General features: G+C 39.4%; 1 protein-coding gene across 1 annotated transcript in view; it reads right to left on the bottom strand.

The window, feature by feature from the left end:
- Nucleotides 1-13,841, bottom strand: part of thsd7aa (thrombospondin, type I, domain containing 7Aa) — a 98,310-nt gene that overhangs the window by 49,626 nt on the left and 34,843 nt on the right. Inside the window, exons 2-4 of the mRNA XM_027133900.2 lie at nucleotides 10,078-11,194; nucleotides 7,656-7,904; nucleotides 3,917-4,098 (exon numbers count right to left, since the gene is read on the bottom strand). Of these exons, the coding sequence (XP_026989701.1) occupies nucleotides 3,917-4,098; nucleotides 7,656-7,904; nucleotides 10,078-11,194 (1,548 nt within the window). The remainder of the gene's footprint in view (nucleotides 1-3,916; nucleotides 4,099-7,655; nucleotides 7,905-10,077; nucleotides 11,195-13,841) is intronic.

The raw sequence follows: 13,841 nt of genomic DNA, 5'->3' as shown, positions 1-13,841 counted from the left end.
CGTTATTGGCTTGATTTTGAGACAAAGAACCTCTTCAAAACTAATGATGTTATTTTCTTTGGCATAACCTCATTTTGTTTTGGTGCACACGGCTGTATGTCATTCCAATGGACAAAATCTTGTCTCTGCTCATGTCTCTTTTCAAAAGTGTCCCTCTTCACCTCCCCATTAACCAAGTCTGATTAATGACACTCTCCTTGCAGTCTGACCTTGTTCAGGTGGCATATCATTCACAGGGAGGCCAGATGGTTCACACTTTGTTCACTCAAGAGTTCCCCAGTCTAATTAGGGCGCCGATATGCCATCGGTAGCTTTGCCCATGCACCAGCCACTAGCTCCCTTTACACTGCATCATCAATAACTCCACCTAGGCATAAAAAAAGATCTGAAAGGCAGCGTCGTAACAAAGCCGTCACGCTGAACCCTCGACAGGGAGCCACTTCGATTATAAAAAGAATGAAAACATAGCCAGGGTGGAAGGAATGAACATTAGGAGCATCGCTGCTCAAAATTAGTACACAGCTCTCTACCCTGGTTCCTTGTGAATGGTGTGTGTTAATAGATGAGGAACGGCAGCCCCCCTACCGCGGGAGAGGAAATCAAGAATAGTTTCATGAGACACAAACAGCAGAGCAGGAAGCTGGATGGAGATTCCGCTTTCCTTGGCACAGCAAAATGCTTCAAGCTTCTTTTGAAATATAAAATGTAGAAGCACCATTTTTGGCATTCATAGCCAGGGCTCAGGAAGCCAGCCACAATATCCAAATGATTGAAGCAGGATTTGGGTTCCAAACAAAGCTCTCATATTTCTATGGTAATGGCACATATGGGAACCACAACAACCCATTTTACCGATCCTACTGTGTATTTGAAAGACTGGTGGTGAATTTAGCTGCCATTCCCCCAAGGGCAAGTGAGCAGATTAAATTTGCACAAAATATACCATGCTTTTTTTTTATGCAGTGCTGTTTTCTGTAACTGTCTCCTATTAAAATTAAGATGTCAGGTGTAGCTATGCCTTTCTATTAACTTCCCCAAAGGACTTACATTTTCATTATTAGCATTATGACCTAGTCTAAGGACAGCACTTAACAGCAGAATGTAAAAGGCAAGGGTATGGTACTGTATAAGAAAATTAAAGGGTAGTACACAGGCCTGTTAAGGTACACATACAGTAAGACAGAGCTTCAGTGTTATAGTATATATTAAAAGATTCTCATTAACATGAAACTTCGGCGTCTCTCGACGTCCAAATAAAGCTTTAGCAACTGGGTAACGGTCCGAGAGAGAGCAAAATTTGCTGTTTTCTGGGAGGGAGGTGTGGCAGTACTCTTGCCCCTGTCATTAGAGTGACACTAGTATGCAGAAGAGAGTAGATTCTAGTTACCGCTGAGTGTGTTCAGATAAACTGTGATAAAGCATGAGTGGCAGTTTAAAAAAGATGAGGTGGCTGGCTTCATCTGTCTGGGAGGAAGTATGTGTTAGCCCTCATCCTCCTCAGTTGATTGTAGCTGTCATGTGAACAGGGTGGTGACAGCGTGGTAATTAGGATATAAATAAATTGGAAGAATATAGGGTAAAACATAGAACATCAGGTCAGGCATCAAAATAAAAGTCAGAACCCAATTTTATTAGTGGTAAAAGCTAATTTCCCTATTAAAAGAAACACAGTTGAGCAATTGGCATAGATAGTTTCACTCTTACCATAGGTGAAATATGTCAATAATATATATATACATACATATATATATATATATATATATATATATATATATACATACATATATATATATATATATATATATATACTATTTCATATTGTTATTTTTCCTATTCTTTCAGCTGCTTCCTGTTCGGGGTCACCACAGCGGATCATCTGGTCTACATATTTGATTTGGCACAGGTTTTACATCGGATGCCCTTCCTGGTGCTACCATTACATTTTATCCATGCTTGGCAGCGGCACTGAGAGTTAGCTCTTCGAAGGTTGGGTTAGCTCCCGGCCCGGGAATCAAATGAGAGTTAAGGATCCTTATTTTGGTGGAACTAGTGGGCTTTCCCTCTTTCAGAGTTTTTTTTACATTCTGCTCTCATCTCTCCTATCGTCACATCATCATGCCTTTAGGACCAAGAAAATTGCAGCCTTTCAACAATAGAATAGATGGTCACACACACTGAAGAGGTGTAACCACACCATTTTGTCCATTTAAATCAATGTTTTTTATTCTCTCCGGATTCAGTCCGACTGTCTGTTTGGGAGCAGATGTGGCTATTGCAAGTTCTGCACGAGGTCACTAGTTCAACAATTAGAGCAGATGGCAGGGGACTTCTTCTGTCAACGTGTGGAAGAGTACGGGCACAATACCAGCTTTAGTGCCCAGCATGGGGTTGCTGACATCTATCCAGCCATGTCACATCACACATGACTGTGGTAACATTTTTTTTAGCATCCCCTGAGACAGTCTTTGATTGTTTTATATGCAATGGGGTTTTATTGTGTTTTAGATAAAAGAGTGCAATTTACAGAGACCGGTAATGTTATAATTCGGCCCAGCAGCAGGGAACCAAACCATCCACCGAGGGGTTAACTTTCAGTGCCAGACCCAAGCCCGGATAAAATAGAAGGGTTGTGTCAGAATGGGCATCCGATGTAAAACCTGTGCCAAAATCAAATATGCGAATCAGACGATCCCCTGTGGCGACCCCAAACAGGGAGCAGCTGAAGGACAACAACTACAGAGAGCTGAAATGCAGGTGGGATGAAGGCCACTTTCATCTGCTGCACCTGTTATTTTGCTTTATTTTAATTAAACTTTATCATCTAATTCTTGAGTCCAAGGTTCACTGATATTGTATCCCAGCATGTCCCAGCATGCCAAATCAACTGCCCTGCCCTCAGCACATGCCCAGCAATCCAGCTCACCAGAATACAAACAACCGAAGCTCATTCTCAGACAATCAAGGTTACTAAAAAAAAAACCCAACTATAAAGTCCTGAACCATGCATCTTCTCGTGATCCACAATTTTCTTGCTCATTCAAAGTCAGTGTCTCCAAGCTCGTTTCTTGCTATTGATATTCTGAAGGGAATCTGTGATTCTTACACAGATTTCAGCTACTCTCAGGAGATCACCAGGCATTTCCAAGCAAACTGTGAAATATGATGTCTCTAGTGGGACCTAGATCTGCCCTGAATCTCCATAAAGTGAGACATGACAGATAGCACTGCAAGGTGCCTAGGAGTAGCCTGGAAACCAAGTCTTTGCCTGCAGATACCACCACCAGGCCTGGCTCCAGAGCAGGAGTCTTAACCCTAATCTAGGCAGCATACACTTACACTTTATGGTACCTTTCATGAAAGCCTTAGGGACTGCTCTTTGTCTGACCTCTCCTTTCAGATCTGTTCACCAGGGATGGCTCTCCTGCGAGCATCAAGGACTCGATGACATTGAAATAAATGCTTGCTGAAGTACACAAACCCCTTAAACATGATTAAGTTTCAGACAACAAAAACAATTTGGTTTAGCAACTAACATGACACTATTAAAACAGTGTTGTAGTTAACACGTTTGTAATTGTGTAAATGTTGAAATAACTGGTATACGATGTATTTAAGCACTTCAAACACTTTCTTAACATCTAGCCAGAATCAGACATAATCTAGAACTCATGTTATCACTTAAATTGGACTTTGATCTGATCTCCTTTCAGGCTGTCTCACGAAATATCGAGACTGAGATTGATACAGATCAAGATAGAGACAGATAAGCAGGCAGCAAGCATTCAACAGCTATCATCTGTACACACACACACACACACACACACACATACACACACACACACGAGAGTACCCTTAATCATAATGGATTTATTATTAAGATATGTATAGAACTGTATAGCAGTCAGATGTTCATTACCTTCTTTGCTCTTAAGCGAGCTGAGATTGGATGGGGAGTCAGGGGGAACTTGAACACAGTACACTTCTCTGCTCTGGATCCCTCCTCCACACAATCCTGTCTGATTTCCCCTTCTGCGGTCCTGTTGGCTGAGAAGCACATCCACCCTACATTCACTCCATTCTGTCGTCTTCCAGGTATATCTGCAATGAGCAAGAGAGGAAACCTTTAAACTTCATGTAAATGGAAAAGATCACATATTATTTAGATGTTTCAAAATGAAGAAATTGTGACAGAGGACACATTATAAATACTCTCTATAAAGTGATTCAAATACTCTCTTATATGAAGTTTCTGCAACCCCAACAATCCAAGGTAATTCAATGTTTCAATGTTTGTTTTCCTACAGATAAATCATAAAGGATCACATGTTTCTTATTATATAATTAATATATGAGTACCTCTGGCATGTTATTCACAAAAATGGTAAATGTTACAAACAATTAATAATTAACGAATTAATTAATTATATGAAAATGAGCTAATTGGTTGAAAAGATGTAAAATATATCAATTCTATGTACAAATGAAATAAAATTTAATGAAAGACTAGACTAGAAATAAATGAACCATATATTATAAAAATGATCTATATATAATAAATATAAAACTAGATTTGTAAAGTTCGTCGCGACAAACTTTGATGTTGGCTTTGACGATGCAAGTATTCGCATAGGCCGGTGCTTTTTGGAGGCGAGTGGACATAAGGGTCAGTGTTACTTTTGGAAGCAAATAGACAGAAAGCTAGGATGCCAAAGACGAACATGTGATGTCATCCGAATACTCTCGAGGAAGTTCCCTACATTGGGCTGAGTGTTGTGATATGTCACAAGTCCAGGTTGTGCAAATTTTTAATTCTCACATGACATCACGTGACATCACGTGACATGATGTGACGTCATCAGAATATCTGTGAGGAAGTTCCCCTCATTGTTCTGAGTGTTTTAATATGTCATATGTCAATGTTGTAAAAAGTTTTTTGATTTTACATATTTGGGGGTGGCGCTGCAGGACAACCGAAGGGCCAGTCGGTACACCAATTTAAAACCTTTGTTCAGAGTATCACCCTAAATTAACTGGCCGAGTTTGGTGTAGATAGTTCGACAGCTTGCCGAGTTATAAACCTCCAAAATTTAGAATGGGAGTCTATGGGGAAAAAAGGCCAATTTGTGAACCGGTACAGAAAGTACCGGAACTCGGATCACTTAGAAAAGTAAGTGCAACAAACTTCACATCAGGGTCTACAACATATCCGAATTTGGTGCATGTGGCTCGAAAGCCCTAGGAGGAGTTACTCTTGATAAATTTTTGTCTAAGCTTAAATAGGAAAACAGAATGTTGGCTTCTACAAAGCCAACATAATAAACAAAACATAAAGCCCATACAATTCCCAAGTGTAAATTACTCAGGATATTTTTGTAATGCATTAAAAATATCTAAAATAATAACATATCTTGGCTCTATTTGAAAGCTCTATTTATATTGCTAGTAAACAGAACATGAGGGTTAATATTGCAATAATAACCCTGTTTGTGGCAAAATTAATGAAATGGAGAAAGGCATTGCATTTCTGTCTATATAAAATACAGTTATGAGGGTAAATTCTTTAATGAGACAGTATTCAGACTCGATCTGTGCTTAACCCGTCAGTGGGGCTAAAACCATTTGATTTATCACACTGACTCAGCATGACTCCAGCGCAAACAAATTAGATCTATATCTTCCACAGAGACAGAATTAAAGAGCTCTGCTCCTGTAATGGGGAGATTTTATTGTGCACTCACTGATACTTTCTGGATGAATGGGCCGCATGTATTTTTCATCATAACCGTTTGTATACATCTGTGAAAATTCACCTGAGGTGCCAGAAACTTCTGTTAGATTACTGGGCAGATTAAAAAGAACTAAAGCAGTACAACAGTATACAGTACATTCCGTATACAGCAATATGTGTTAATATAAAGACCATGCTCAGCTATTAGTGAACGTGAATTCAGCTGCCATTCAAAGGTCACCATATAAACAGCTGACCTTTTATAACAATGTACACATGAACAGAAGATGACATGGGGGAAACGTGTAAGAGAGAATGACAGTGGTGTAATTACACTATATAGACTGATCCCTTCTGACATTTCAGCTAGAAAGCTCCACAACAATAAGATAGTTGAGAGAAAGCAGTGCAATGTTCACCATGTCTCATGTTGTCCTCTTGGTCACAACATGCTTGGTTGGTCAACATGCAATATTTTAATACCTTGTTTTACTGAGCATGACATTTGTGTAGGTTTAGTGAACATACTTGAATAAAGCTGTGTTGTAGTACTTGCTAAAGCTGATTGAACAGCAAACCCTGAAGCTATCAGTACTATAACTTTTAATGATTAAAAAAATGCAGTTAAATTCATAAGTCTGTCATACGTGTGACTTTTGTGTAGAAGAAGTTGTGGGTGTCAGTCAGGTGTCTTATACCTATATATTTTATTTCCTTCCCTTTTTTTCTATATACAGTATATATATATATATATATATATATATATATATATATATATATATATATATATATATATATATATATGTGTGTATATATATACATACACTGTGTCTATATTTTTGCACTGTATATTTGTCTGCTTCCTCTTATTTATAGGATTATTACTCACACCTCACTGCTCCATTATTAAAGCAGGCTGACTCTAATTGGCCCATAAAAAGATGTTATTGCATTATTTTTGGTCTGCCCTGGTCCACCTTTATTTAGCTTTAAAACGTATGTCTTTTGTAGTCCGGAATGAGGTTTACAAACACATTATATCGCCAAAAGTGTACACCTGAGCTTCAGCCCCATATATGGTTCTTCTGCAAACTGTTGCCACAAAAGAACGTTTTTTTTTATGTTGCAGAATTACACTTTCCTTTTTTGAAACAATAAACCTAAACCTGTTCAGCATGACATTGCCAATGCCCACACAGTGAGCGTCCATAAACTGAGCTGTATATTAGAGTGACTTAGCAAACATCTGAACAAAATGTAACTCTGCAGAACTGGATAAGTGTAATAAGCAGTATTGAAATCACACACAGGGTCAGAGGAGGACAGTCCTCATGCCTATATGGCACAACTGATTGAGTTCGGACCAGCTGGGGCTAATTCTGAGTGACACACACTCCTTTCCCATAGAGACAGTGAGTGATAGAGCATGGACTGGCCCATCTGTGGTGGAGATCAGATTAGACACCATATCGCCTGTCCTCTCCGACACTCCCCATTCATCACCTCCCCCTTCCATATTGGCAGCATGCCAGCACGCTGGTCGTGACTCCCCTCCCCAACCCTTCCATCAGCTCTTCCGTCTGTGTTTTTCCTCACACACAATCTGCAAAAGAATCCCCCCAAACAGATGACAGGCATGAAGAGAGGCTTATTATTACTCTCCCCACTGTTAACACCAGGCCAAACTGCCTTTAGCTGTTAATACAGCACCAAACACACACCTCAGCATGCCATTACATCAATAATCCTACTGGGAGGACAATGTGTTTATGGTGTAACTGCAAAAGTTGACTTAAATCAATGTCAATTTCAAAAGGAATGCTTGAAATTGCTGGAGAGTAGCAGTTACTGTATCTGAAGAAACTCACATATAGACAAATGGCAGGTGCTTTTCCACTGCAGAAATGAGAAAGCCTGCATTACTTACGCCACACATGGTGGAACTCCATCGCCCTGAGGAGAACATGGCTCAGATTCTTCCAGAATGGGACACTCGGCTCCTCCGGCCACATTGAACTGCTGAACGCGGCGAGTGCGTGTACGCTGACCATTAGGTCCGTTCAGGTCGTAGCATTCTTTTGAGCAGGATGACCAATCAGACCACTCAGTCACCTCACAGTCCTTGGTCATGACACAGGCCTGGTATGTAACTGGAAGGGTTTGCTGATCACAAAGACTGCAGTAGGAGAGAAGAGCATAAACATTACCACTACATTTTCCAACTGTGTCTTATTTCTTTATAATACTAAGATTATAGAAGATAACTGTGTTAAGATAACCATGTCTTTGTTTTTGTTTTATGTTCACGCGTTATCCCAACCTCTTCCTTGTGTTTCTCCCTTATTTAACCCTTGTATGTTGTTCGTATTTTTGTTACTCAGCCAGTGTTCGTGGGTCTGGTGGACACGCTGCATTTTTGGGTTTTTAATTCAACACAATCAAAAGTTTTTTGTTAAAATACTCTACAGACGTTTACTTCATCCCAATTACAAGCAATATGAACAGCATATATGGTTAATATTTTCTCTTTACCTTTATTGCATCACATTTTTTAATTAAAGTGCTACTTGTTTTTCAAATCAAATTTAATCAAGTTATGAGTGGGAAAAAATCAACAAATTTACAAGGAAGCAAAGTTTTTCAAAACTATTGATGTTTATGAATACGGGTCCCACAGACCCGAACAACATACAAGGGTTAATCCTGTTGTCTTTTATTTGCTGAGTCCTTGTCTCTTGTTTGCTGTCTCTTCTTCCTTGTCTTTGGTGTGTTGTTGATTCTGTGTTTTCTGTTCCCACTGTTTTCAGCTTTTTGTTATTTTCCCTACTAAACCCACTTTTTACGTTATCCCTGCACTTGGGGCTATATTTTATCGTGAAGACTCCCCCATTCTCGGACACTCTTACTACATACTTAATTCATCTATTGTGTCTTCTCAAAAAAAAAAAAAAAAAATCCGGTCCCAAAACTTTTAAAATGTCATTACCAAAAAACCCTTCAATGTCATTGTGCCTGTTATCTCATAGATTGCTAACAAGGTAAATTGAATCAAATGATACCTTTTACAGAATAGCTGCAGTGCATTTGCTGTTTTCATCACATCTATTCCCATTACCACTGTATAGTACTGAACATTGCTGGAAAGTGGTGAGTGATAAAATTCCTATAATATAATCAACTCCATGTTGGAATCAAATAAAATGTCACAAATCCCCTCTCTCAGCATGCAGTGCATTTCCCTGCATGATAAGCTTTCTTTTTATGTTTTGTTTTGAGTTCTGTTTACTCTGTGTTCACATTATGTGCCTTTATATTCTTGACCCTTCCTCTGTCCTCTCATTGGTCTGTTACCTAATGTGTGCGCCTGTTCTCAGTTCAGCCTGTAATTTCATTTTCAATTTCTTCCCTCCTGTTTGTTTGTCTTTAAGTAAAAGCAGTTTTTTTTGTTTTTTTTTTACAATATTGATCTTTGTTTACCGGTTTATATTTCTATGTTTCATGTTACTGTCTGTGTTCTATCGTTTATGAATATTGCTTTCATGACCGTACCAGTTAGTGTTTTGGTCTAAGCTACAGATTACAATTACGATTATTGGATTTGCTCAAATAAAACATGTGTGTTTACACACTTGAGTCTCTCTAGTGCATGTTATATAATCACTGAACCTTATTAAACCGATGACACAAAATTGTACTGCTGTTTAAACTCTGACCTAAATTCTTTATATGAATTTCTCTCGGGATTTTTTTCTGTAAGTGATGTTAGATATGCATCAGCCATGACTTTCATATAAATTTTAATTAACAGATATCAAACCCAATTTTCCATAGAATGATTAAGACTGTGTTCCTCTCAGCAGGCCCTAAGAGAATCATGAGCGGCAGAATTTCACTTCCCGCTGTGTTTTAATTACCCGATTCAAATTCTGGGGTTGTTGATTTTGAATGTTAAAGCCACATGCAGGTATAGTTTACTTTTAATTCTACACTCTGTATTTTCTTATTTGACTAATACAGCAGTTCCACCACATAATATTTCAGATGTTAAGGTAAAGTAAGACAATAATGCTTTACTCAATTTTCAATATTGATCTAAAATAATATTCATTCATTATTTTTATTTTTATTCATTATGCCATTTTATTATTATTATTATTATTATTATTATTATTATTATTATTATTATTATTATTATTATTATTATTTTTATTAAAAAACAAATAAAGATTATAAATGCCATATGTTGTTGCAAATTTAGCTGGTGTTATGTGCACCTACAGTCTAATTTTATTGATTTTCAGCCCACTTCTGGATTGACTTGAAAAAAAAAAGACTTGAATGAGACTAACCTCAGTTCTCCTGTGGTCCCATTCTTGTGCACACATGTCACATCCCTGGTTTGGTAGCCCACTTGCAGGTCCCAGAACTTTCCACCCTGTCGATTCTGCCGGTTCCTCGTCCTCTTCTTCTTAATGAGCTCTCGAGTTTCTGGGTCCTTCACTCGGACTCTGTCCCTCACTCGTTCCCCTTTAGCTCTTTTCAGCTCTTTGTTCTTACGCCTTTTCGCTTGTCGTTCTTGCCTTGCTTGGTTTTTGTCTTGTTGATTTGGCCTGTCACGGCGATTTTGTCTGTCTTTTCGATTTGGTCTATCGGGATGTTTTTGTCTATCTGGGCGTTTTGGTCTGTCTTGACGATTTGGCTGGTCCTTACGTTTGGGTCGATCTAGGCGATTTGGCCGATCCTTACGTTTGGGTCTGTCAGGTCGTTTGATTCGATCAGGTCTTTCTGGTCTTTTGGGTTGGTCAGGTACTTCAGATTGGGCTTCATCTACTTGCCTGGCCTGGCGTGATGGGGGCATAGTGCAGTACCCCCAGGATCCTACCCTGAGGCTGTACATACTCTCCTCACCCTCACATTCTTCTTCTTGACAGGTTTGGAATTCGGTAAGATTGGGGCAAGCCGAGCCCCCAAATAGAGGTGGAGCTAGGACAGACCTTATTCGGTTCTGCAAGCCAATACCACATGTTTTAGAACATGAGCTCCATGGAGAAAACTCAGAGACAACACAATCCTGTGGGCATGGAATGAGACAGGCCTGCTCCAACCTCGGCTTGGGCTCAAAGTATTCACAGATGGTATCATCTGCAGGTGCACTGTTACTCTTCTGGACACAGGCCACCTCACGGGTCTGGATGCCTTCCTCACCCCGTGTGCACACTGCTGGCCGTGTTACTGCAGGGTTGCGCAGGGAGACAGGAACACACTCGTTCCATGCCCCCAGCTGCCAGTCATACAGTTCCTTGTGCCAGTCACAGACACGGAAACAGGTTTGTTGGTTATCAGGCCGTTCGCTCTGTGGACAGTTGGTATGAAGAGTAGTCCAGCCCTCAGAGTGGGCACACCACACTGCTCTGCTCTGGCTCCCACCTGGACCGCAGTCATTGCCCATACACCTGCCCCAGGGCCCTGTCAGAAATGACAAAATAGGCTGAAAGGTTATGTACAGTTCTAATATCTTTACAGTTTTGTTATTCTTTTTTATTATAATATCTGTACATTTAGTATGCATTACAAGTGACATTTTAACATATCATGCATATATAACATGCTGGGACATAAATCACTTTACTGACTCAATAGTTACTCACAAAGCACTGTTAATAAGGTATGCTGATGTGTATTTAATTCTCCTGATGATGCACAGCATTTAAATGGCTGAGTCTCTCCTGTCTTACAGAAGGCTCAAATAATTTGAAAGCTCCTCATTTAAAGAGTTCAATTAATGACATTAATATACATGTACAGTACTTAAAACAACATATCCACTAGGAACTGCACACATGACCTAGCAACAAATAGAATGATCATTTCCTAAATCAATATTCCTCTATTCCCAGGAATGCTATAAAGGTAAGTGTATCAGGAATGATGGACAGTAAATGATTGCCACTGCTGATGGGTTTGGCAGAAAAAAGCTGTGTACACAAAACAAAATGAGATGTGACTAAAGAGATGCTTCAGGAAAGTGGGTCAGTATAAGCTAAAAAAAAAAAAGAAGAAGAACCTTTTTCATAGTCCACCATTCTCTCCAGCGTTCTTAAAAATTCACTACCTTCATTCTGGTGCCAAAAGGTCTGCATTCACATTGTCTGCTAGACACATCTGGATTTATTTATTTATTTTTTTTGAAACAGCTTTTGCAGCTTAAAAGGAAAATCCGTTCTTATACTATTGACAATATCCCAGCAATTTATTTTTCTTTATAGTTTTATATATATATATATATATATAGTTTCAACATGGCTGATTGTGTTTGACGTTGTTGTCTTCCTGAGTGCTTGTTGTAAAGCCTTTTCTTAAAAATTAAACATCAATGTAGTTGCCTGGCCTTTGGAGGACTCCACGAGTCTCCTAACTCAGTACTCATGTACCTACAGTTTAAAGTGCATGGGCTGGAGAGTGATTTACCAAGGGCCAGGGAAGACAGAAGCTCTTTGAAGGCTTGCTTTATGGCCCTACTCGATAAAGGTGAGGCAAGGAAATAAAAATGTCAGCAGAAGAAGCAATGGATAGAATTAGCCTGCAGCTGAATCTGCAGCCGTGCGGTCAATAAAGATCAATGGTAACCTCGAGAACCTGGACCAAAAGGTAGAAACAGTGCAGGTCCATCCCCAATTGCCTATACACACAGCTTCATCACTGAAATAAGAAGAAATGGGTCAAACTTTTTTATACTTCTCTGCAACAAACTAGACATACAGTATGCTGCTGACTACAACAATCATGTGGCCTTCCATTTCCACCTATTTAATTCCCAAAGCTTGCTACATCCTAATCCAGAGAAATTAAGATTTGGTTCTTGAGTACAGACATAGTGTTAGAGAGTAAATTAACGTAGTGTAAACACTTTTGTAAAGGTCCTAAACCATAGGAGATGTGTTTAGTGCTGTAACATGTTAATTCCCCTTTTCCAGGAGAGCGGCATCCTTTTCACTCTGAGCCTTAGCAGGCACCCTGGGTAATTTATGAGGGTGTCACAGGGTGTCATGGTTATCCACAGGACACAGGACACCAGGGAAGGGTACACTATAATCAGGTTCTGTCATCCATTGGAAAGAGATGCCAAGGGGAGAAAAATATACAAGAACAGGAACATAAGCTGGAAGTGATTCATTCATTGTATTTACCCAATTGTGGCATTGTTGGTTTATTAAAAAATCATTTTAAAATATAAAAGCCTTTGAGAGAACAGGATATGATTCGACAGAACTAATTGAAGATCAATATTCCTTTCACAAAATGTATATATTTTCTTTTAACGGAGCTGGCGATAGAAGAACACACTGTAATCATTGGTAGCTCAGTAGGTAAATCAGAAGGGTGAGAGTTAAAATGCTATTGCTGCCACTGTGGTTGTTTTTTGTTCATGGCACTTCTTATAAATTAATTTAGCTTGTGAAATTCATTCATTCATTCATTCATTTTCTACCGCTTATCCTAACTTCTCGGGTCACAGGGAGCCTGTGCCTATCTCAGGCGTCATCGAGCATCAAGGCAGGATACACACTGGATGGAGTGCCAACCCATCGCAGGGCACACACACTCTCATTCACTCACACACTCACACACATTTTAGAGATGCCAATCAACCTACCATGCATGTCTTTGAACCGGCGGAGGAAACCGGAGTACCCGGAGGAAACCCCCGAGGCACGGGGAGAACATGCAAACTCCACACATACAAGGCGAAGGCGGGAATCGAACCCCCAACCCTGGAGGTGTGAGGCGAACGTGCTAACCACTAAGCCACCGTGCCCCCAGCTTGTGAAATTATTCTCGTGAATTTTTTTTTTTTTTTTGGAGATTTTTAAGCTTTTTCTCCCACTATGGACCATGGATTGTATTTTTAGTAATTTGACCCCAGTAAGGGTATTCTGCATGTCCGTCCTGTCTTTTAGTGCCAGAGGTAACAATTATATGTTTGCTGATAGATTTACAACTTTGTGTTAATGAAATAGGCAATTATTCATTACTCAATTATTCATTCAGTATTATTATTTTATATAGTGATGGGCTTCCATTTGCATACTTATGTAAGCTATATAATTGTCAC

The sequence above is a fragment of the Tachysurus fulvidraco genome, chromosome 7, assembly GCF_022655615.1.
Source record: "Tachysurus fulvidraco isolate hzauxx_2018 chromosome 7, HZAU_PFXX_2.0, whole genome shotgun sequence".
In the NCBI taxonomy this organism is placed as follows: Eukaryota; Metazoa; Chordata; class Actinopteri; order Siluriformes; family Bagridae; genus Tachysurus; species Tachysurus fulvidraco.
The sequence above is the reverse complement of the archived record's forward strand: the minus strand, read 5'-3'. Positions and strand labels throughout refer to the sequence as shown.